This window comes from Panulirus ornatus, chromosome 11 (assembly GCF_036320965.1).
Source record: "Panulirus ornatus isolate Po-2019 chromosome 11, ASM3632096v1, whole genome shotgun sequence".
NCBI lineage: Eukaryota > Metazoa > Arthropoda > Malacostraca > Decapoda > Palinuridae > Panulirus > Panulirus ornatus.
The window spans coordinates 66,763,629-66,787,251 of record NC_092234.1 but is presented as its reverse complement, the minus strand read 5'-3'; the positions used below and the strand labels follow the sequence as shown (position 1 = coordinate 66,787,251).

Sequence of the window (23,623 nt, the reverse complement as noted above, 5' to 3'; positions counted from 1 at the left end):
CGCGGGAGACAGCGACAAAGCAAAAAAAAAAAAAAAAAAAAAAAATATATATATATATATATATATATATATATATATATATATATATATATATATATATATATATATATATATATATATATATATATATATATATATATATATATATATATGTATTATTTTTTCTTTCATATTATTCGCCATTTCCCGCATTAGCGAGGTAGCGTTAAGAACAGAGGACTGGACCTTTGAGGGAATATCCTCACCTGGCCCCCTTCTCTCTTTCTTCTTTTGGAAAATTAAAAAAAAAGAAGAAAATACTAGAGGGGAGGATTTCCAGCCCCCCCCACTCCCTTCCTTTTTAGTCGCCATTCACGACACGCAGGGAATACGTGGGAAGTATTCTTTCTCCCCTATCCCCAGGAATAGATATATATATATATATATATATATATATATATATATATATATATATATATATATATATATATATATATATATATATATATATATATATAATCACTTTCTTCCTGCCTCAAGAAACCCATCCATCTTTATGAGGCTCCCGTAGCGCTCAGGAAGCCGGCCACGACCACCGCGCGGGACCACAGGCCATAAAGTATGATGTGTGCGTGTGTACGAGGGGAGAGTGCGGGGTTATCTAGCAGTGTGTGTGTCTGGTGTCCTCTGAAGAAGTTGTATCGTAGACATGAAAGGTTTTGTGATATGATGACTCGGTGGGTTTGTCATGTTGAAGAACTGGGTTATGTAGACTGGAGAATGACTCGTGTGTGTCTGGAGAGTGTGGTTTCAGAGGGGTGTATGTCTGGTGGGGTCTTGATTAAGACAGTTGGGAGGCAGCTACTCACTGTTCGTCCGGTCATTTCCTTGCGTATGTGTCTTGTCAGCAATGCATCTGTTGGAGATGAGGAAGAACTGTGACAAAGACGTTGCTGAAGTGTGACGTAGGGCTAAGGTTTTGATTTCTACCTGGGGGTTGGTGGTTAGTCAAGGAGTGGTTTAGATGGTGGGGGTCTAGTACAGTTGCAAAGAACTGTGTGTTATGCAAGTTGAGATGGGATAGTATTAAGTGAATCTTTGTTTCACTACGTTGGTGTTGAGTGGTTGCCAGGCAGCCTGTGATTGTTCTCAGAGCTCTGTTCTGAGTGGTTTGCGGCACTGTTATATTTGTTTTGCAGATGGTGGACGACCAGGCAGAAGAGGCGTAGTTTAAGGTGGAGCGGATGAATTGTCTGTAGTGGATACTAATGGATTCTTTTTCTAGTCCTATCTGGTAACAGTTAGTGTTCTGAGGGCTTGTAGTTTGTGTTAATGATTTTGGGATGGGATGTGAATCTCATGTTTGAATCATATGTGATACCTGGAAAAGTTCATGTCTTATTCAGCAGATGCAATTGTCCACACAAGGCTACTGGAGGTTGTAGGTTGAATCCATGTCTATCTGGGATTAAAGTAGTGACTGAAGATTTCTGGGCAGGCACAGACATTCTGCTTTGGGTGAGCCACTGTTCCAATTATGTAATGTAGTGCTTCATATGTGCTGTTGCTACTGTGGAGTCAAAGTGTTGCCATGTGATTGTGAAGTCGTCTGCGTATGAGGGAACGTCTTGTTGTGGTGAGCAGGAGGCAATGAGAAGTTGACATTGAAGCAGATTGGAGAAAGACATGTTCCTTGAGGTACCCTACAGTAGAGCTTAAGGGCTTTAGAAGTGAAACCATTGTGAATGACTGCCGTAGAGGCCGACTCTGAAGCTAGCAAACCATTTTTGTCATCGTTTTGGAAGATAGTGTCAAGCATCTTTTGTGTAAGGATGTGTCGAGGGACGCTGTCAGATCCTTTATTGATGTCTATGGCCATTGTACTGTGCGGGACGGAGGCTGTGGTTAGTTAGAGCCATTTACGATCCATTGCCTGAAGTCTCTGTGCTGGAGTAGCTGGGTCGGAATCCATGATGTTTAGATGAGACTGGAATGTTTCCTCTGATTCTGTTATGGATCAGCTTTTCAGTCTATATACAGGTGACAGAAGTGATAGTGGGCGGTAGGGGGGTAGGGGAAATATGTAGACAGATAGTTAATAGACAGATAGATAGATAGATATGTAGATGGATAGATAGATAGATAGATAGATAGATAGATATACATGCATGTATACATACATATACCACAAGGGAAGTTGTCGATACCAGTAAGTTAGCTTGATTCTGGCTGGAACCGTTCACTTAACTCCTAAAGCCAGGCTGAGCAGCATGAGTGCAGGGACAGTATACTGACTGTGACACACGTTTCATCATCACCAAAAGACAGTTCGTTATCTTCCTGCCGCGCTAAACAACATGCAGACACACTTCACTAACCTGGAACCATTTTGACTAGTATAGAGTCCTCCCCCGAGCACACACACACACACACACACACACACACACACACACACACACGGTACCTGGCTCTCCGAATGACTGCAGTACAAATCTAACAAGCAGATGTACACTCACGCATGAGGTGTGTAGCGCCTCGCCATGCACCGTCAGGAGCGTCCCTCCCCCCCAGCCCTCTGTGTCGCCATCATACCTTCGCCTGTCATATCTCCCGAAACGACACTCTTCTTTACGACACTTACTTGGCACTTTGCCTGGCGGGGGTCCAGCCGGCCTAGCGAACCTCTTAAGGCGGATCTGTTGCCACAGTTCCATAGGGTTGTCTCTGGGACCTGCATACCCCAGGTTACGGGCTCTCTGTGTCGCGTGCTATACCGCCCACCAGCCATAATACTGAGCTACTCTGGGAGCAATTTTGAGCACTTATGGAGGTCAGAATGATGAGAAATACTCACAACTCTTGTCATCTTGAGAAGAGACTGCAGTGGAGTGAGAGGCTAAGCTGCCTACGGTGTTTACATTCAGTTTACGGTGATGGTTTATATGTGGGTCTGTAAAGTGAATGTACAAAATATATATATTACTTCTTGCGCGGCAGGAGGCTGCCACATGCCTCACTCACGACAATATCCACTAGATTCGTGAGTGCCTGCTGCCTGGTATCGTTCGAGAGGACATGGGTCTACTGGGAGACTCACAGAGCAGTTGTACACTCATGACACGGGTTACAGTCTTGCCTTCTGGGCCATCTCTTGCTTTATGGCCCTGGCACTCGACTGGCATCACTGGTCCAGCCACCTGCCGCTGCCGTGTGCCAACACCGGGTCTCCCACGCCACCCAGTATGGGAGGACCATAGATGACCAGCCGCTTTTTTTTGACGTCAACAAAATAGCTACAAACACAAAACCATAAACACACACACACACACACACACACACACACACACACACACACATACACACACACACACACACACACACACACATATATATATATATATATATATATATATATATATATATATATATATATATACATATATATTTATGAAACAGGAGTTGTGGGAGTATGTGATAGAATGTAAGAAAGTAAATTCTCGATTAATATGGGTAAAATTGAAAGTTGATGGAGAGAGGTGGGTGATTATTGGTGCATATGCACCTGGGCATGAGAAGAAAGATCATGAGAGGCAAGTGTTTTGGGAGCAGCTAAATGAGTGTGTTAGCGGTTTTGATGCACGAGACCGGGTTATAGTGATGGGTGATTTGAATGCAAAGGTGAGTAATGTGGCAGTTGAGGGAATAATTAGTATGCATGGGGTGTTCAGTGTTGTAAATGGAAATGGTGAAGAGCTTGTAGATTTATGTGCTGAAAAAGGACTGATGATTGGGAATACCTGGTTTAAAAAGCGAGATATACATAAGTATACTTATGTAAGTAGGAGAGATGGCCAGAGAGCGTTATTGGATTACGTGTTAATTGACAGGCGTGCGAAAGAGAGACTTTTGGATGTTAATGTGCTGAGAGGTGCAACTGGAGGGATGTCTGATCATTATCTTGTGGAGGCTAAGGTGAAGATTAGTATGGGTTTTCAGAAAAGAGGAGTGAATGTTGGGGTGAAGAAGGTGGTGAGAGTAAGTGAGCTTGGGAAGGAGACCTGTGTGGGGAAGTACCAGGAGAGACTGTGTACAGAATGGAAAAAGGTGAGAACAATGGAAGTAAGGGGAGTCGGGGAGGAATGGGATGTATTTAGGGAATCAGTGATGGATTGCGCAAAAGATGCTTGTGGCATGAGAAGAGTGGGAGGTGGGCTGTTTAGAAAGGGTAGTGAGTGGTGGGATGAAGAAGTGAGAGTATTAGTGAAAGAGAAGAGAGAGGCATTTGGACGATTTTTGCAGGGAAAAAATGCAATTGAGTGGGAGAAGTATAAAAGAAAGAGACAGGAGGTCAAGAGAAAGGTGCAAGAGGTGAAAAAAAGGGCAAATGAGAGTTGGGGTGAGAGACTATCAGTAAATTTTAGGGAGAATAAAAAGATGTTCTGGAAGGAGGTAAATAGGGTGCGTAAGACAAGGGAGCAAATGGGAACTTCAGTGAAGGGCGTAAATGGGGAGGTGATAACAAGTAGCGGTGATGTGAGAAGGAGATGGAATGAGTATTTTGAAGGTTTGTTGAATGTGTCTGATGACAGAGTGGCAGATATAGGGTGTTTTGGTCGAGGTGGTGTGCAAAGTGAGAGGGTTAGGGAAAATGATTTGGTAAACAGAGAAGAGGTAGTAAAAGCTTTGCGGAAGATGAAAGCCGGCAAGGCAGCAGGTTTGGATGGTATTGCAGTGGAATTTATTAAGAAAGGGGGTGACTGTATTGTTGACTGGTTGGTAAGGTTATTTAATGTATGTATGACTCATGGTGAGGTGCCTGAGGATTGGCGGAATGCGTGCATAGTGCCATTGTACAAAGGCAAAGGGGATAAGAGTGAGTGCTCAAATTACAGAGGTATAAGTTTGTTGAGTATTCCTGGTAAATTATATGGGAGGGTATTGATTGAGAGGGTGAAGGCATGTACAGAGCATCAGATTGGGGAAGAGCAGTGCGGTTTCAGAAGTGGTAGAGGATGTGTGGATCAGGTGTTTGCTTTGAAGAATGTATGTGAGAAATACTTAGAAAAGCAAATGGATTTGTATGTAGCATTTATGGATCTGGAGAAGGCATATGATAGAGTTGATAGAGATGCTCTGTGGAAGGTATTAAGAATATATGGTGTGGGAGGCAAGTTGTTAGAAGCAGTGAAAAGTTTTTATCGAGGATGTAAGGCATGTGTACGTGTAGGAAGAGAGGAAAGTGATTGGTTCTCAGTGAATGTAGGTTTGCGGCAGGGGTGTGTGATGTCTCCATGGTTGTTTAATTTGTTTATGGATGGGGTTGTAAGGGAGGTAAATGCAAGAGTCCTGGAAAGAGGGGCAAGTATGAAGTCTGTTGGGGATGAGAGAGCTTGGGAAGTGAGTCAATTGTTGTTCGCTGATGATACAGCGCTGGTGGCTGATTCATGTGAGAAACTGCAGAAGCTGGTGACTGAGTTTGGTAAAGTGTGTGGAAGAAGAAAGTTGAGAGTAAATGTGAATAAGAGCAAGGTTATTAGGTACAGTAGGGGTGAGGGTCAAGTCAATTGGGAGGTGAGTTTGAATGGAGAAAAACTGGAGGAAGTGAAGTGTTTTAGATATCTGGGAGTGGATCTGTCAGCGGATGGAACCATGGAAGCGGAAGTGGATCATAGGGTGGGGGAGGGGGCGAAAATTTTGGGAGCCTTGAAAAATGTGTGGAAGTCGAGAACATTATCTCGGAAAGCAAAAATGGGTATGTTTGAGGGAATAGTGGTTCCAACAATGCTGTATGGTTGCGAGGCGTGGGCTATGGATAGAGATGTGCGCAGGAGGATGGATGTGCTGGAAATGAGATGTTTGAGGACAATGTGTGGTGTGAGGTGGTTTGATCGAGTAAGTAACGTAAGGGTAAGAGAGATGTGTGGAAATAAAAAGAGCGTGGTTGAGAGAGCAGAAGAGGGTGTTTTGAAATGGTTTGGGCACATGGAGAGAATGAGTGAGGAGAGATTGACCAAGAGGATATATGTGTCGGAGGTGGAGGGAACGAGGAGAAGAGGGAGACCAAATTGGAGGTGGAAAGATGGAGTGAAAAAGATTTTGTGTGATCGGGGCCTGAACATGCAGGAGGGTGAAAGGAGGGCAAGAAATAGAGTGAATTGGAGTCATGTGGTATACAGGGGTTGACGTGCTGTCAGTGGATTGAAGCAAGGCATGTGAAGCGTCTGGGGTAAACCATGGAAAGCTGTGTAGGTATGTATATTTGCGTGTGTGGACGTGTGTATGTACATGTGTATGGGGGGGGGGGGCCATTTCTTTCGTCTGTTTCCTTGCGCTACCTCGCAAACGCGGGAGACAGCGACAAAGTATAAAAAAAAAAAAAAAAAAAAAAAAATATTTATTTTTTTTATTATTATACTTTGTCGCTGTCTCCCGCGTTTGCGAGGTAGCGCAAGGAAACAGACGAAAGAAATGGCCCAACCCCCCCATACACATGTATATACATACGTCCACACACGCAAATATACATACCTACACAGCTTTCCATTCCTTACCCCAGACGCTTCACATGCCTTGATTCAATCCACTGACAGCACGTCAACCCGGTATACCACATCGCTCCAATTCACTCTATTCCTTGCCCTCCTTTCACCCTCCTGCATGTTCAGGCCCCGATCACACAAAATCTTTTTCACTCCATCTTTCCACCTCCAATTTGGTCTCCCTCTTCTCCTTGTTCCCTCCACCTCCGACACATATATCCTCTTGCTCAATCTTTCCTCACTCATCCTCTCCATGTGCCCAAACCACTTCAAAACACCCTCTTCTGCTCTCTCAACCACGCTCTTTTTATTTCCACACATCTCTCTTACCCTTACGTTACTCACTCGATCAAACCACCTCACACCACACATTGTCCTCAAACATCTCATTTCCAGCACATCCATCCTCCTGCGCACAACTCTATCCATAGCCCACGCCTCGCAACCATACAACATTGTTGGAACCACTATTCCTTCAAACATACCCATTTTTGCTTTCCGAGATAATGTTCTCGACTTCCACACATTCTTCAAGGCCCCCAGAATTTTCGCCCCCTCCCCCACCCTATGATCCACTTCCGCTTCCATGGTTCCATCCGCTGCCAGATCCACTCCCAGATATCTAAAACACTTCACTTCCTCCAGTTTTTCTCCATTCAAACTCACCTCCCAACTGACTTGACCCTCAACCCTACTGTACCTAATAACCTTGCTCTTATTCACATTCACTCTTAACTTTCTTCTTCCACACACTTTACCAAACTCAGTCACCAGCTTCTGCAGTTTCTCACATGAATCAGCCACCAGCGCTGTATCATCAGCGAACAACAACTGACTCACTTCCCAAGCTCTCTCATCCCCAACAGACTTCATACTTGCCCCTCTTTCCAAAACTCTTGCATTTACCTCCCTAACAACCCCATCCATAAACAAATTAAACAACCATGGAGACATCACACACCCCTGCCGCAAACCTACATTCACTGAGAACCAATCACTTTCCTCTCTTCCTACACGTACACATGCCTTACATCCTCGATAAAAACTTTTCACTGCTTCTAACAACTTTCCTCCCACACCATATATTCTTAATACCTTCCACAGAGCATCTCTATCAACTCTATCATATGCCTTCTCCAGATCCATAAATGCTACATACAAATCCATTTGCTTTTCTAAGTATTTCTCACATACATTCTTCAAAGCAAACACCTGATCCACACATCCTTTACCACTTCTGAAACCACACTGCTCTTCCCCAATCTGATGCTCTGTACATGCCTTCACCCTCTCAATCAATACCCTCCCATATAATTTACCAGGAATACTCAACAAACTTATACCTCTGTAATTTGAGCACTCACTCTTATCCCCTTTGCCTTTGTACAATGGCACTATGCACGCATTCCGCCAATCCTCAGGCACCTCACCATGAGTCATACATACATTAAATAAATAGATATATATATATATATATATATATATATATATATATATATATATATATATATATATATATATATATATATATATATATATATATATATATATATATATATATATATATATATATATATATATATATGTGTGTAGGGGGAACATCTTTATCCTTATTGGATTACGTTTCGGTAATTACATATACCATCCTCAAAACCAATAAAAAAAGGATGATATGTATGCAACATCTAACATTGATATAGCCAGATATAGCCTCGGTGATTCTTGTCCTAGTACGAAGGCGTTTTCCATGCCACAGATCTATGTCTGATATATATATATATATATATATATATATATATATATATATATATATATATATATATATATATATATATATATACATATATATATATATATATATATATATATATATATATATATATATATATATATATATATATATATATATATATCTGTATATATATATGTATGTATATGTATCCATGCATACAAATTTATGAATATACATATTCAAAGGACTATATTCAAATAATCATTCAACACATTCATATATTCATTTATGCATTATGTCTTCCAAATGTATAATTTTCCATCACCAGTGTGTGTGTGTGTGTGTGTGAGCACACGAGCATAGACTATCCACGTCTAAATCACCTGACTCAAAAACTGACCATAAGAAATGCAGTAACATTATCTTTCCAGACACCACCACCTCTTCTTCTTCTTCCTGGAATGCTGGAAAATTAATTGCTCTTCACCGTACTGGATCATCACGTAGGCTTGTGGCATATCTCAACCTGAATTCCTAATCTGCAAATTAAGTTCCTTCAACGAAGCTGCCCCACGTAGAGGTTGGCAATCATAGCCATTCATCGTCCACATGCTAGCGATGAACCCGCGCCCCCAGCGTCATCAAGGAGGTGTAAAATGGGGGTAATTGAGTTCCGCAGAGAGAGAGAGAGAGAGAGAGAGAGAGAGAGAGAGAGAGAGAGAGAGAGAGAATCGAACCGCAGTTTCACGGTTTGCTGCGCGATATTCCGCGACACCCCAGACCCACCCACTAACCAACCCCCAGGCCAGGCTCATTAGCAATCTGAAACACGGTTACAATTTTTGCCATTAAATGAGGTCATAAAAGGCCCGCGTGGGAGACTGTAAACATATTGCACGCATCATGAAATTAACCCCCCCAAAAAAAAGATTAAATTAAAATTCAGAATCCGTCCCACGAACTGGGACCATCATAGACTGAAACAAAAGAAATACTGCGTTCGTCAGTCAGCGCAAAATGATGACCCAGAATACAACACAGGCATTTAAATTTCTTTGGTGCAAAATGAAACATTTTTTTTCCCCTCTCAATCTTTTATTGTAGACAAAATGAAAGAACAGAACATTATTCGTTATCAATGTTCGAAATTAATTCAGCAATAAGTGTAGATTGGCTTGAAAAGGCAATACAACAATAAGACAAGATAACTGCTCAATAAATCATCAAACTGTAAAATCACATAAAAAAAATGGAATACTGAAACGAGGTTTTACATGAAAAACAGTAATCTGGCGATAAAAATGTAATAAAACCATAAAGGAACAAAGGTGAACTATACATTAAAAGAACGTTCTGTCTAGAACATCTCTAAAAACGAGTGATGTGAAATGTAATCATATTTCTGACACAATCATATTCATCTCTCCTCTGTGTCTGATTACTGACGTGGGGTATCTGCAGGGCTCAGCCCACACCAAAGTGATATAGAATAATGTTACGTTGTTCATATTATATTTCCTAAAAGACTGGAAAAAAATTCTATTTTGCATCTGTTTATAACTGCCTTCTTCGTACAGTATCAGGGAAGAAGGATATATCCTCATACAGCCCCTTCTTGTGTGTGTGTGTGTGTGTGTGTGTGTGTGTGTGTGTGTGCATGTGTGTGTGTGTGTGTGTGTGCGTGTGTGTGTGTGTGTGCGCGCGCAGGTGTGCGCGCGCGTGTGTGTGTGTGTGTGTGTGTGTGTGATTGCTATATATGTGTAGAGACAACTATACTCGTGCTGCCCCATCCCTTAACCTTGTATGTATGTACCATGTATGTACTCCTATGTATGTACACACACACATACACACACACATATACACATGATATCCTATGCCACGTACCTGCTATGTCTATGTAGGGACGTATGTATGTGTATCTGAGGAGTACAAAAAGAATCGTGAAATGAGCAACAACATTATAACATGTGGAAAAGGCAAAGGAAACATGGAATGAAACACATGATCAAATACGTTTAGGGAGAAAACGTGGACTGAGGCCAAATTATCTAAACTTGTTTAAAAAGAAGCATTGACAATATATATATATATATATATATATATATATATATATATATATATATATATATATATGAATGAAATGGCCCAACCCCCCCCCCCATACACATGTATATACATACGTCCACACACGCAAATATACATACCTACACAGCTTTCCATGGTTTACCCCAGACGCTTCACATGCTTTGATTCAATCCACTGACAGCACGTCAACCCCGGTATACCACATCGCTCCAATTCACTCTATTCCTTGCCCTCCTTTCACACTCCTGCATGTTCAGGCCCCGATCACACAAAATCTTTTTCACTCCATCTTTCCACCTCCAATTTGGTCTCCCTCTTCTCCTCGTTCCCTCCACCTCCGACACATATATCCTCTTGGTCAATCTTTCCTCACTAATTCTCTCCATGTGCCCAAACCACTTCAAAACACCCTCTTCTGCTCTCTCAACCACGCTCTTTTTATTTCCACACATCTCTCTTACCCTCACGTTACTCACTCGATCAAACCACCTCACACCACACATTGTCCTCAAACATCTCATTTCCAGCACATCCATCCTCCTGCGCACAACTCTATCCATAGCCCACGCCTCGCAACCATACAACATTGTTGGAACCACTATTCCCTCAAACATACCCATTTTTGCTTTCCGAGATAATGTTCTCGACTTCCACACATTCTTCAAGGCCCCCAGAATTTTCGCCCCCTCCCCCACCCTATGATCCACTTCCACTTCCATGGATCCATCCGCTGCCAGATCCACTCCCAGATATCTAAAACACTTCACTTCCTCCAGTTTTTCTCCATTCAAACTCACCTCCCAATTGACTTGACCCTCAACCCTACTGTACCTAATAACCTTGCTCTTATTCACATTTACTCTTAACTTTCTTCTTCCACACACTTTACCAAACTCAGTCACCAGCTTCTGCAGTTTCTCACATGAATCAGCCACCAGCGCTGTATCATCAGCGAACAACAACTGACTCACTTCCCAAGCTCTCTCATCCCCAACAGACTTCATACTTGCCCCTCTTTCCAAAACTCTTGCATTTACCTCCCTAACAACCCCATCCATAAACAAATTAAACAACCATGGAGACATCACACACCCCTGCCGCAAACCTACATTCACTGAGAACCAATCACTTTCCTCTCTTCCTACACGTACACATGCCTTACATCCTCGATAAAAACTTTTCACTGCTTCTAACAACTTTCCTCCCACACCATATATTCTTAATACCTTCCACAGAGCATCTCTATCAACTCTATCATATGCCTTCTCCAGATCCATAAATGCTACATACAAATCCATTTGCTTTTCTAAGTATTTCTCACATACATTCTTCAAAGCAAACACCTGATCCACACATCCTCTACCACTTCTGAAACCACACTGCTCTTCCCCAGTCTGATGCTCTGTACATGCCTTCACCCTCTCAATCAATACCCTCCCATATAATTTACCAGGAATACTCAACAAACTTATACCTCTGTAATTTGAGCACTCACTCTTATCCCCTTTGCCTTTGTACAATGGCACTATGCACGCATTCCGCCAATCCTCAGGCACCTCACCATGAGTCATACATACATTAAATAACCTTACCAACCAGTCAACAATACAGTCACCCCCTTTTTTAATAAATTCCACTGCAATACCATCCAAACCTGCTGCCTTGCCGGCTTTCATCTTCCGCAAAGCTTTCACTACCTCTTCTCTGTTTACCAAATCATTTTCCCTAACCCTCTCACTTTGCACACCACCTCGACCAAAACACCCTATATCTGCCACTCTATCATCAAACACATTCAACAAACCTTCAAAATACTCACTCCATCTCCTTCTCACATCACCACTACTTGTTATCACCTCCCCATTTGCGCCCTTCACTGAAGTTCCCATTTGCTCCCTTGTCTTACGCACTTTATTTACCTCCTTCTAGAACATCTTTTTATTCTCCCTAAAATTTAATGATACTCTCTCACCCCAACTCTCATTTGCCCTTTTTTTCATCTCTTGCACCTTTCTCTTGACCTCCTGTCTCTTTCTTTTATACATCTCCCACTCAATTGCATTTTTTCCCTGCAAAAATCGTCCAAATGCCTCTCTCTTCTCTTTCACTAATACTCTTACTTCTTCATCCCACCACTCACTACCCTTTCTAATCAACCCACCTCCCACTCTTCTCATGCCACAAGCATCTTTTGCGCAATCCATCACTGATTCCCTAAATACATCCCATTCCTCCCCCACTCCCCTTACTTCCATTGTTATATATATATATATATATATATATATATATATATATATATATATATATATATATATATATATATATATATATATATATATATATTGGAAAGGATCACAATTTTGCGCGTGATCAAGATATTCCTATGAGTCCACGAGGAAAATGAAACACGAAAAGTTCCCAAGTGCACTTTCGTGTAATAATCACATCATCAGGGGAGACACAAGAGAGGAATATAACAGTCAGTTGATATACATCGAAGAGACGAAGCTAGGACGCCATTTGGTAAACATGTTTACCAAATGGCGTCCTAGCCATATATATATATATATATATATATATATACATATATATATATGAGATACTGCTGCTATATTATTTCTAGTTGTACTTACTAGAGGTCAATTTTTGATGGTTGATGATGATCAAGTGAAATTACCAATGGGGCCCATCGCCATAGTTTAAATAGAACCCCTTAATTAAGACATTAATGACCCAACTAGGCCAATGGACTGACAAGCTTGCCTTAACTACTCACTTTCCTGTAGGCTAAGGAAAATCCAATAACCTTCTTACATTTAATACTTAAATAAAATGACATGAGTCCACATAACAAGACAGTAACATGTGTCTGTGCGTGCAGGCACTGGAATATCTTAACATTTAATGTTACTCACAGTATCAGAAATAATGTGGCATGCATCCTTACACAAATGCTAATACTAATTAAACATCCTCCATCCCAATCACAAAGGACGTCTTGTTCTCTGGTGCTAAAAGCTCACTTAAGTGAGTATCACTTTTTAACACATGTTCTGAGCTGGATTGTGGGTAACTGGGCTGCAACCGTGGCCAAGTGATGGACCTTCGTCCTCCTGTCCGGTAGGTCCTTACTCGCGTTTTACGTGGCGGCACTGGGTCAACCACGTCACGAGCGCTTCCTTAAGATTCTCCTCAGCTGGGATCCTGGATGGAGCCCTACAGGTGTTCGACCCAAGCAGAGGCCCGACCCAACCAGGTGCTCGACCCACACAGCTGATCGACCCAACTAGGTGCTCGACCCACACAGCTGATCGACCCAACCAGGTGCTCGACGCGAACAGCTGTCCGGGGGTTGCTAGTGGATGATGAATTCTATGCACTCCAGGTGGCTAGGTTACTGTCTCCAAGGTGATAAGGATACTCACTGAGTGACTGAGTCTCGTCTGTGTAATGTGTGACCAAGAATCACGCTGGGTTACCAAGGTGATTATTTCAGTTTGTCTGGTTGATTACTTCACTACGTCACTTTGTCACTTTTCCACACTCCATACATTTTTGTAGTGTCATTATTTGATACTGCCTCACAGTATGTTCTCATCTGAGTATCGTAAATAGTAAACATTTGCACTTGGCTTAGTCCTATATGAGAACTGCTATGGACGAGGACATGTCCCTTATGATCTTAACAATATAATCTCTATAATTAACCTACAGCTATACTCATGATACATGTCAAGAGTTATCTACGTGCTAATTCCTTACATTATTCTGACAATATGATAACTTGCCCCTTCCTAGCTGAGTGACCGTACAAGTTAGACAAATACGACAACACTGGCTACCATCTGGTTCCCTGTTGTCCCCCGTCCTGGTGTTTGCTCTGTCCAATAAAGACATGGCCGCGGATAACGTTATGCACACAATCAGGTCTCTCCTTGTCCAACGCTTCTGCCTTGTTACATATACACAGGGGAGAAAGAATTCCACCTTCGTATTCCAAACGTGTCGTAAAAGGCGACTAAAGAGGGCGGGAGCGGGTGGCTGGAAACCCTCCCCCTCTTGAATTTCAATTTCTAAAAGAGGAAACAGAAAAAGGAATCAAGCGGAGAGTGCTCATTCTCCTCGAAGGCTCAGATTGGGTGACTGAACATTCGTATATGGATGTAACCAAGATAAGAGAAGAGAGATTGGCGGTATGTTTGAGGAAAGAAACCTGGATGTTCTAGCTCTGAGTGAAACGGAGATCTAGGATAAAGAGGCAGAATGGCTTTGAAACATCTCTGGAGTAAAGTCAGGGGATGGTGGGAGGACAAGAGCTGAGGAAAGAGTAGCACAACTCCTGAAGCAGGAGTTGTTGGAGTGTGTGATAGAATGTAAGGAAGTAAATTCCAGATTTATGTGGGTAAAACTGAAAGTGAATGGCGAGAGATGGGTGATTATTGGTGCTTATGTACTTGGCCATGAGAAGAAAGACCATGAGAGGCAAGTACTGTGGAAGAAGTTTTGGTACACGAGACCAGGAATTAGTAATGGGTGATTTAAATGCAAAGGTAAATAATGTGGCAGTTAAGGGTATAATTGGTGAGCATGGGGTATTCAGCGTTATGAATGGAAATGGTGAAGAGCTTGCGGAGTTGTTTGCGGTAAAAAGACTAACGAATGAGAATCCGCGGTTTAAAAAGAAAGTATACACAAGTATATATTTGGGTAGGAGAGATGGTCAAAGGGCACTATTAGATTACGTAGCAATTGATAGGGATGTAAAGGAGAGACTTTTGCATGTAAATGTGCTGAGAGGGGCAGCTGGTGGTATGTCTGGTCACTATCTTATGGAGGCGAAGGTGAACATTTGTAGAAGTTTTCAAAGAAGAGGAAACACTGTCGGAGAGAAGAAAGCGGTGAGAGTAAGTGAGCTTTGAAAGGAGGCTTGTGTGAGAAAATACCAGCAAAGATTAACAGTAGAATTGCAAAAGGTGAGAGTAAATGAAGTGAACGGAGTGGGTGAGTAATGGAAGGTATTTAGGGAAGCTGTGATGGTATGTGAAAAAGATGTGTGTATCATGCGAAAGGTGGAAGGTGGGTAGATTAAAAAGGGTAATGGGTGGTAGGATGAAGAAGTTGCTAGTGAAGGAGAAAAGTGAGGCGTTTGAGCGTTCCTTACAAGGAAGGAGTGCAAATGATTAGGGGATGTATAAGAGAAAACAGCAGAAGGTCAAGAGGAACGTACAGGGGATGATCATGAGAGCAAATAAATCTTGGGGTGAGAGTATCGTTAAACTTTAGGGAGAAAAGAAAAAGATGTTTTGGAAAGAGACAAATAATGTGCGAAAGACAAGAGAATAAATGGGATATCGGTGAATGTAGCAAAAGGGGAAGTGATAGCAGGTAGTGATGGAGTGAAATGGAGATGGAGTAAGTATTTTGAAGGATAGTTAAATGTGTTTGATGACAGAGTGGCAGATGTAGAGTGTTCAGGTTGGGGTGGTATGCGAAGTAAGAAGAGTCAGAGGAGTGGTTTGGTGAAAGGAAGAGGTGATGAAAGCCTTGCAAAAGATGAAATGCGGCAAGGCGGTTGGATTGGGTGTATTGCAGTTGAATTTATTGAGAAAAGGGGTGACTGTGTTGTTGATTAGTTAGTAAAGATATTCAGTGTATGTATGGATCATAGTGAAGTACCAGAGGATTAGCGGAATGCATGTATAGTGCCATCGTATACAGGCAAAGGGGATGAAGATTGTTCAAACTATAAATGCATACGTCTGTGGAGTATACCTGGAAAATTTTATGAGAGGATATTGATTGAGAGAGTGAAGGCTTGTACAGAGCATCAGACTGAGGAGGAGCAGTGTGGTTTCAGAAGATGTAGAGGATGTGTGGATCAGGTGTTTGTTTTGAAGATGTGTGAGAAATACTTAGAAAAACAGATGGATTTGTAAGTGGGTCTGGAAAAGACATATGGTACGGTTATTAGAGATGCTTTGTGGAAGGTCTAAAGAATATACGGTGTGGGAGGTAAGCTGATAGAAGCAGAGAAGTTTCTATCAAGGATGTAAGGCATGTATATGAGAAGGAAAAGAAGAGAGTGAATGGTTTCTAGTGAAGGTCGATCTGCGGCGAGGGTGTGTGATGTCCCCATGGTTGTTTAATTTCTTTATGGATGGGGTAGTAAGGGAGGTAAATGCAAGAGTTTTGGAGAGAGTAGCAGGTATGCAGTCTATTGAACATGAGAGAGCCTAGGAAGTGAGTCAATTGTTGTTCGCCGATGATACAGCACTACTGGCTGATTCGAGTGAGAAACTGTAGAAGTTGGTAACTGAGTTTGGAAGAGTGTGAGAACGGAGAAAGTTGATAGCAAATGTAAATAAAAATAAAGTTATTAGGTTCAGCAGGTAGTGCAACTAGTCGGGATGTAAGTTTGAATGGAGAAAATTGGAGGCAGTGAAATGTTTTAGATATCTGGGGGTGCACTTGGCTGCGAATGGAACACAGCAATACCCCGTACAAATATTGACTATATACACCCATGACATTCATCATATAAACCCACAAATTCATCACGTAAACATCGAGTAAATATACCCATAAGATTAACCAACACTTGTTACCTTGTAAAAGGTAAAGACGCTGTTAGGCTGTGGGAATGGTCCATGTAAGACTCTTGTTTACCCTGAATCATCATTAGAGATTAATTCACCTTGAGAACTTGAAACACCGACCAGACTCACATACTAATAAGTTTTGAAGATTTATGATACAAGATAATTCTTATATACGAATGTATCTACATCCTTGTATGTATTTAGAACACACACACACACACACACACACACACACCACCACCACCACCACCATACATTCCTGTATTAAAAAGGATTGAATTTCCTCTTTAGACAAGAAGGTTATGGTTAAGTCCTCAGCAAGCACGCACGGAAAATATATTGATGGTTATTTCTAATCTCATCACGCTACGTATCTAATGCGTTATGGTAGGTCACTTATTCAACATAGCTCATGTTTTGCTTGACGCTGGAACAAAGATACAATGAACTGTAACCTCAAAATAATTAGAATAACCGTATGTCTTGGTTATATTTAAGTTTACCATAGTCGTTCAACAGAAAGACGATCACGAAAGAAAACGTTTAAGGGAAACTATAATGATTATACTCTCTCTCTCTCTCTCTCTCTCTCTCTCTCTCTCTCTCTCTCTCTCTCTCTCTCTCTCTCTCTCTCTCTCTCTCTCTAATATGAGGCTTAAAAAAATGATGTTGCAATTAGAATAACGCTAAAAGAATTCATCAAACATCTTTAAGATCAGCGAATACATCATATATGTCACCTACTTGTGTATGATCTTTAAGTCCTCATCTACCATGCAGGTAATAAAATGGGAGTGATTTTCGTGGCTTAACTATACTCCACACCTAAGTTTCAACTATGAAAGGTAATTAATGAAGCTAGTTTTCGATAAGGCTGCCTTTCAGTCTTCTGAAAACTTATCGTGATTTATCGTAAGAGATAAAAGTTACTTTATGATTATTTTGTTCTAATATTTCAGAGATCAATAACACGTCGAAGAGATGTTGGTCTTCAATTACCTGCAAAGACTGTCATGGAGAGGCAAACTTTTCTTCAGTAAACGTCAAGTTACTGTATGAAATCTCACATATTAACATGTGTTTCGTTTCATACAATAGTAGATTAAACACTACAGCGCTCACAAACTGTATAGCGTTGTAAACATAATTAGATTACTAACAAACTTTAAGAATCACATCTTGTATATCGTAATCTTGCTAATTCTTACACTATAATAATATGAAAACATTAAACACTGATCTAGTTCGCTGAACTTATTAGTAATCATTAATTTAACACAATACACAGACAATTTATGAAGTACATACATCACGACCATACGGAAAATTCAGGAACTGTAGAATAATGTAAGCCCGCCAACGAAATACCTTTATCTTAGTTAGTTTCGTTTCGTATTACCTGTCATTCTATTGACTTTATCTACTGATTCAGCGAGGAACTGTACTTGTAGCTGTTACCTCACCTGCGAGGGTTCCCATTCGCCTGTGAGTTAATATCTTAGTGGCATATATAAAACTTCGCCAGTGATGACAGGAATATTCTTTAGCCTTATTTTCTAAATGCTCTTCGTTGTTGTTGACAAGCAGATTCTATAGCCTAGCCTCTTTGTGTTGAAAGGCATTTCTTTGGCCTTGCCTCTTCGATTGCGTTTTCAGTCATCTAGGATAAGCAGTCCACTGAAATGTAATTTACTGTGATATACGAATTAAGGCATTCTATATCTCATGAGGTGTAATATTATGATTGCAATATATATATCATACAAACCTCCGACAGCCAGGCTCGAACCCGGGACCCTTGCATGACAGGCGGGAGCGTTACCGCTGGCTATGATCACCCTTAATAAGGAAACAACTATTCAAATACTATGTAATCGAATACCCTTCGTCTCACGTTGGTGAGCAATGGGGTCTAGGCTAGTCAAATCCCATCAGGCTCACACAACCAGCAGATAGCATTATACAGAACCTAACTTTACAACACGGAGGTATATGAATACGAATATAGTGAATATGAACGCGCATTTTCATGGAACATACAAATATCCAACATTTGAAGATGGAAATTCTAAATAAGTTGCTATTATTGTAGCTTCAGTGAAAACTGATGGCAAATAAAAGTATACTATGCCAGTGATTTTGTTGGGTATCTTTCCCACAAACGTCACCAGTGTAGCATTATACACATTTCTACTTTTACAATTTTCCCAGAAGGTGGGGGGGGGGAGAACCTCAGGACCCCCTACCAAACCCCCACTCTTCACTATCCGTACTGTTTAAAGTTTACAGTCATGGCACTCCCACGGTCTCCTTGTCCATTTACACCAACCCAGCAGCGGAAACAGCGTTCAGCACCTCACCTGTTGCACCGACAATGTGTTCAACTTCATTTTACTGAAAAACAAATGATCCAGTGTGAGTAGCAATGTGGTAATGTCACTCTAACCCACCTCCCTGACCCACCACTGTCATTCAACATTGACCAGGCAACACCAAATACGTTGTCAGCAGGGATGTCATATGATCCTATCAGTGTGGAGTTGAAAGTGATGGTAATGACTGTATATCCTGTATAACTTCAGTATAGTGACTCATGATGATGGCGCTACGGAAGTCATTGGTGAAAACAAAAACGAAAGTTGTAAAAGTATAAAGTTTTTCCTGAAGTGCAGGAAAATGCTACATGCTCTTCTTATTATCATCAAGTGTCTACCTGGTTGTCCCACTAATGGACTCAAAAATAGCAGTGGCATCAGGACACGCAAGGTCGACTGGGCAGCCGAGGTTGAACAGAACGAGGGCTGCCAGCGTAGACGACACAGATGATAGTCTGCTACTCACGTGGGCATGACAATCCAACCACAGTAAACTTCGCGACCCAGGAGTCGGTTGGATAGTTTGGGAAATGCCCGGCAGAAGTTGGAATCCTGTGTGCCGGGAAATAAGAAATTCTATGCCAATGATCTTGTTGCATATCTTCCCCTCCAACGTCAACAGTGTAGCATTATGCACAAACGTAGTTTTGTTTCACAATTTTCACTGTAGGGGGATACCCCGGACCCCCTGATTAACCTATACTATCAGGAATTAATTTACGAATATATTCCCATGTGTTGGCGGCCTATCCTCAGCATTCTTCCAATTGCTTGTTGAAGTAATCAGTCTTAGCGGAAGACAAGATCCCTTTAACGCTCCTGCCTGCATCTTTGTAGTGCTCATGTAAAGCAGTGTTTAGCTTGTCGTGTTTTAGCTTTGCTTTGTATTCATTTTCTTACATTTATTGCTGCCCGCATTTTCCTGTTTATCCAAGGTGTGTGTGTGTGTGTATGTGTGTGTGTGTGACTTTCACACAATATTGGTAACAACTGGAGCACATAACTCTAAACATTTAGGAAAGCATTCCGTCAACATTTCTATCTGAGCATTAATGTTCTCGGTGTTATACATTCCATTTTAATTTTATGATCGATTCTGTAACACGTCACAGAGAACATAACGACTATAATTCCCAACATGACAACATGTCTGAGTTACCGTCTGGCGTCTGGGTTTCGTTATATTCATCGTGGTTGTGGTGAGGTCGTGATCCGCAAGCCAGCGAGATACATCAGAGTGAATGGCAGCTTCAGGTATATAAGTAGCGATGACATCCAATAAAGGAACCGAGCTAGAAGTAATTCTGGCGAGTCTATAAATAAGTTGAGACAACTTTAGATCAATAATATATTCTCAAGTTTAGCGTAAAGTATCCAAGAGATAATCAAAGTATCATTAGGCTTTTAAGTTACGATAAATACAGCCGATAATCACATCAGGTAGTTTACGGCATTTAAAGTATTTGTATTCAAAAGCTGAGTATTAGAATTATCTCTTACATAGATACATACACCACCTCTTCCATCACTATGACAAACATAACCGTGAGAAATGTGTAAATGATCACCTGCAGTCAGAGGAAGCAACACAGTCACTGTGACAATACAACATCATCGTTAGGTTAGGTTAGGTTACTGTCTTCCAGATCACTCAGGAGGCTGTGGGAGCTGATGTGCACGAGGATGAGGCAATCCTTCTTCATAATCCTTTTTTGATTCGTCGCCCTGACCTTCCTCGCCTGCTTCCTACAAATTATATAACAGACAAAGAGACGTCTTTGATGGACGATCTTTCTACATAGGATTCGCATTGTAATTGCTGGTCAAACTTACAATTTGTCTGGTGGTGATTGAATTCATCACAATGATAATACTCATGCCTTGTGTTTACGTGATAATCTTTATCATGAGAATGATATCTATGAGGGTAATGGTCATGTGCCAGGCGAAGGAGGAGTGGGGATACCAGTGGCGTGGGGCGTGGTCTGGCCACCCGCACCGAAGGTCGCCACTGCCTCATATTAGGGTCTTTATTGTGACTATCATCATGGGGTACTGAGGGTTTCATGTACCTATCTTCTTGGAGAGAAAAATCAATTAATAGAGTTTAACAGCCAGGGTAGGAGGGAGGGAGCGGCGGTGAGGAAGGGTGTGCTAGCCAAGGTAGGAGGGAGGGATCGGTGGCGAGGGGAGGGTGTGCTCGCAAGGACGGTAGGGCCTGGTGTTGGTGGTGAGGCAGGGAGGCTCCAGTCGTGCATCGATGCACACAATGAGTAATGTTTAGCTAAGCTTGGTGAATTTCCTATCCAAAACACAGAAACAACAGAAGTTGTAACATTGATGCTACTGTTGGAGGTATATAAATATAGCAGCTAAAACACTTCTAGATAACCATTCACAAGCATGAAAAAAAAAAGTACACCATACACCTGTGAACACTTCAGTCTTCTCTTCTCTTTCAAACTATGTCTTCCACTCCCCCACCTCTTAAACTTCGCCTTTCAACACCCTGTTAAGTGAAAAAGTAAGCAGCGGCAACCCTCCCCAGGGACGACGAGCAAATGAGGGCCCGGAGAAGCCTCGTCTAACAAGTGTGAATCAAAATTCATCAGCCAGATGATGTAATCTTAACTACAACATTGTTATCATTTACTAATAACTTTCACCAAGTTACTCTTATAATCACTGAAGACATTATATGTTTTGCCAGCATGAACTAGTGGTTCAAACTGCTTGTTATGGTCTTTTGGTTGCTGACCCTCGTCCGACCCCGAGGAGAAGGTGGCGGCTGTCCAGCCACTCCAGTCGGAGCACACGTGCAGTGTGTGTAGGAAGACCACACTGACACTCACGTCAACACGGTACTGACTCCATCACTGTACAGTGCCTCAAGTGTGCTCCGCCACGAGTGGTGATGTAACTATAGTGTGTCGTTATATCTCGGAAACATTGTTGTGCTTGTGATTTAACCAAAACATTAATAAAATGAGTAACTTGAGACAATGACAATGATACATTTCTTGCACGAGATTTAAGTAATTAGATTTATGTTTGAAGATTCAAACTTGATGATGTTGGGAAATTTCAATCTTGTAATATACAGTCTTGTGTGGACCAGTGATTAGTGAACATTATAGTGGTAATGTTGGTTTATTATTCCAATACATCGTGACTGGTGACCAGTACATAGACAACTGGCAACAATTTGTGATTATAGTAAACCATGTAAAACATTCCTACAGAATCATAAATGGATTCTTTACGATACAACATTCAGAAATTGTATAAAGAAATTAGATACGGTGATGACTGACTGGAACTTTGGTACAGTGATTGATTTCCAGAAAGTTTATGTGACTCGACTCATGATGGCTTTAACGACCCTACCTACACCTGACGGCCGGAGGAGGTAAGTAACATATTTACTGTTTATCAACTTGTTTGGCCTTGATGTTTCACCTGATTACGAGTGATAAGTCCAGGATTATTTGAATGTGATGTTACAACTGTAATAGATATGTCCATTGTTGTTTGGCCATGATATTTCAAGTGAGGCAGGCAGTGATCAGGGAAAATGTGAGGATAAAGATGTATCACTAAAACATGTTTGGGAATAGGGAGACCTGAAAACCTCGCCAAACTTCCATTGGCGGCCGACTGTTACATTATCAATGTTGTGTGAAGATTATATTATCGTTAAAGTCTCGTCTCTGCGTCCAGCTGTTGGCTGCTATGTGCGTTCGTGTGTACATTCTTCAGCATGTGGCGAGACTGGGCAGTCGACAGTGTTGCTGGTGTATTTCGACCATAACACTGAAAATTAGATTGCATCGCGGCTTTTGGGTGCGGTTGCGTGAAGATTCCATCTGGTTCTGTGTTTTCTCTTGTAAACTTAGCGACTGATTTTTAGGAATCTAACAGATTAAGGTCCTCGTCCGCTCGCTATGAAGAAGGTTAACCACACCTCTGGCCATAACCTCTCTCACCCATCCTGTCTCCCACAACTTCCCCCACCACAACCTCTCCTCCCCATCCTGACTACCACATCCTCCCTCACCACTCCCAATTCTTCCCTCCCTTCACCACACCCTCTCTCACCACCTTCACTCCCTCCCTACCTGATCACCACACTCTCCCTCACCACCATCACTCCCTCTTACCCTGGTCACCGCACCCTCCCTCACCATCACCACTCCCTCCCTCCCTGGTCACCACACCCTCCCTCACCACCACCACTCCCTCTCTCCCTGGTCACCGCACCCTCCCTCACCACCATCACTCCCTCCTACCCTGGTCACCGCACCCTCCCTC

At 41.8% G+C, this 23,623-nt stretch overlaps 1 protein-coding gene across 1 annotated transcript in view; it reads left to right on the top strand.

The window, feature by feature from the left end:
• Positions 1 to 22,131: 22,131 nt before the first annotated feature.
• LOC139751625 (uncharacterized) overlaps positions 22,132 to 23,623 on the top strand; it is a 454,545-nt gene continuing 453,053 nt past the window's right edge. Inside the window, exon 1 of the mRNA XM_071667245.1 lies at positions 22,132 to 22,721. Within this exon, the coding sequence (XP_071523346.1) occupies positions 22,618 to 22,721 (104 nt within the window). The 5' untranslated portion in view covers positions 22,132 to 22,617. The remainder of the gene's footprint in view (positions 22,722 to 23,623) is intronic.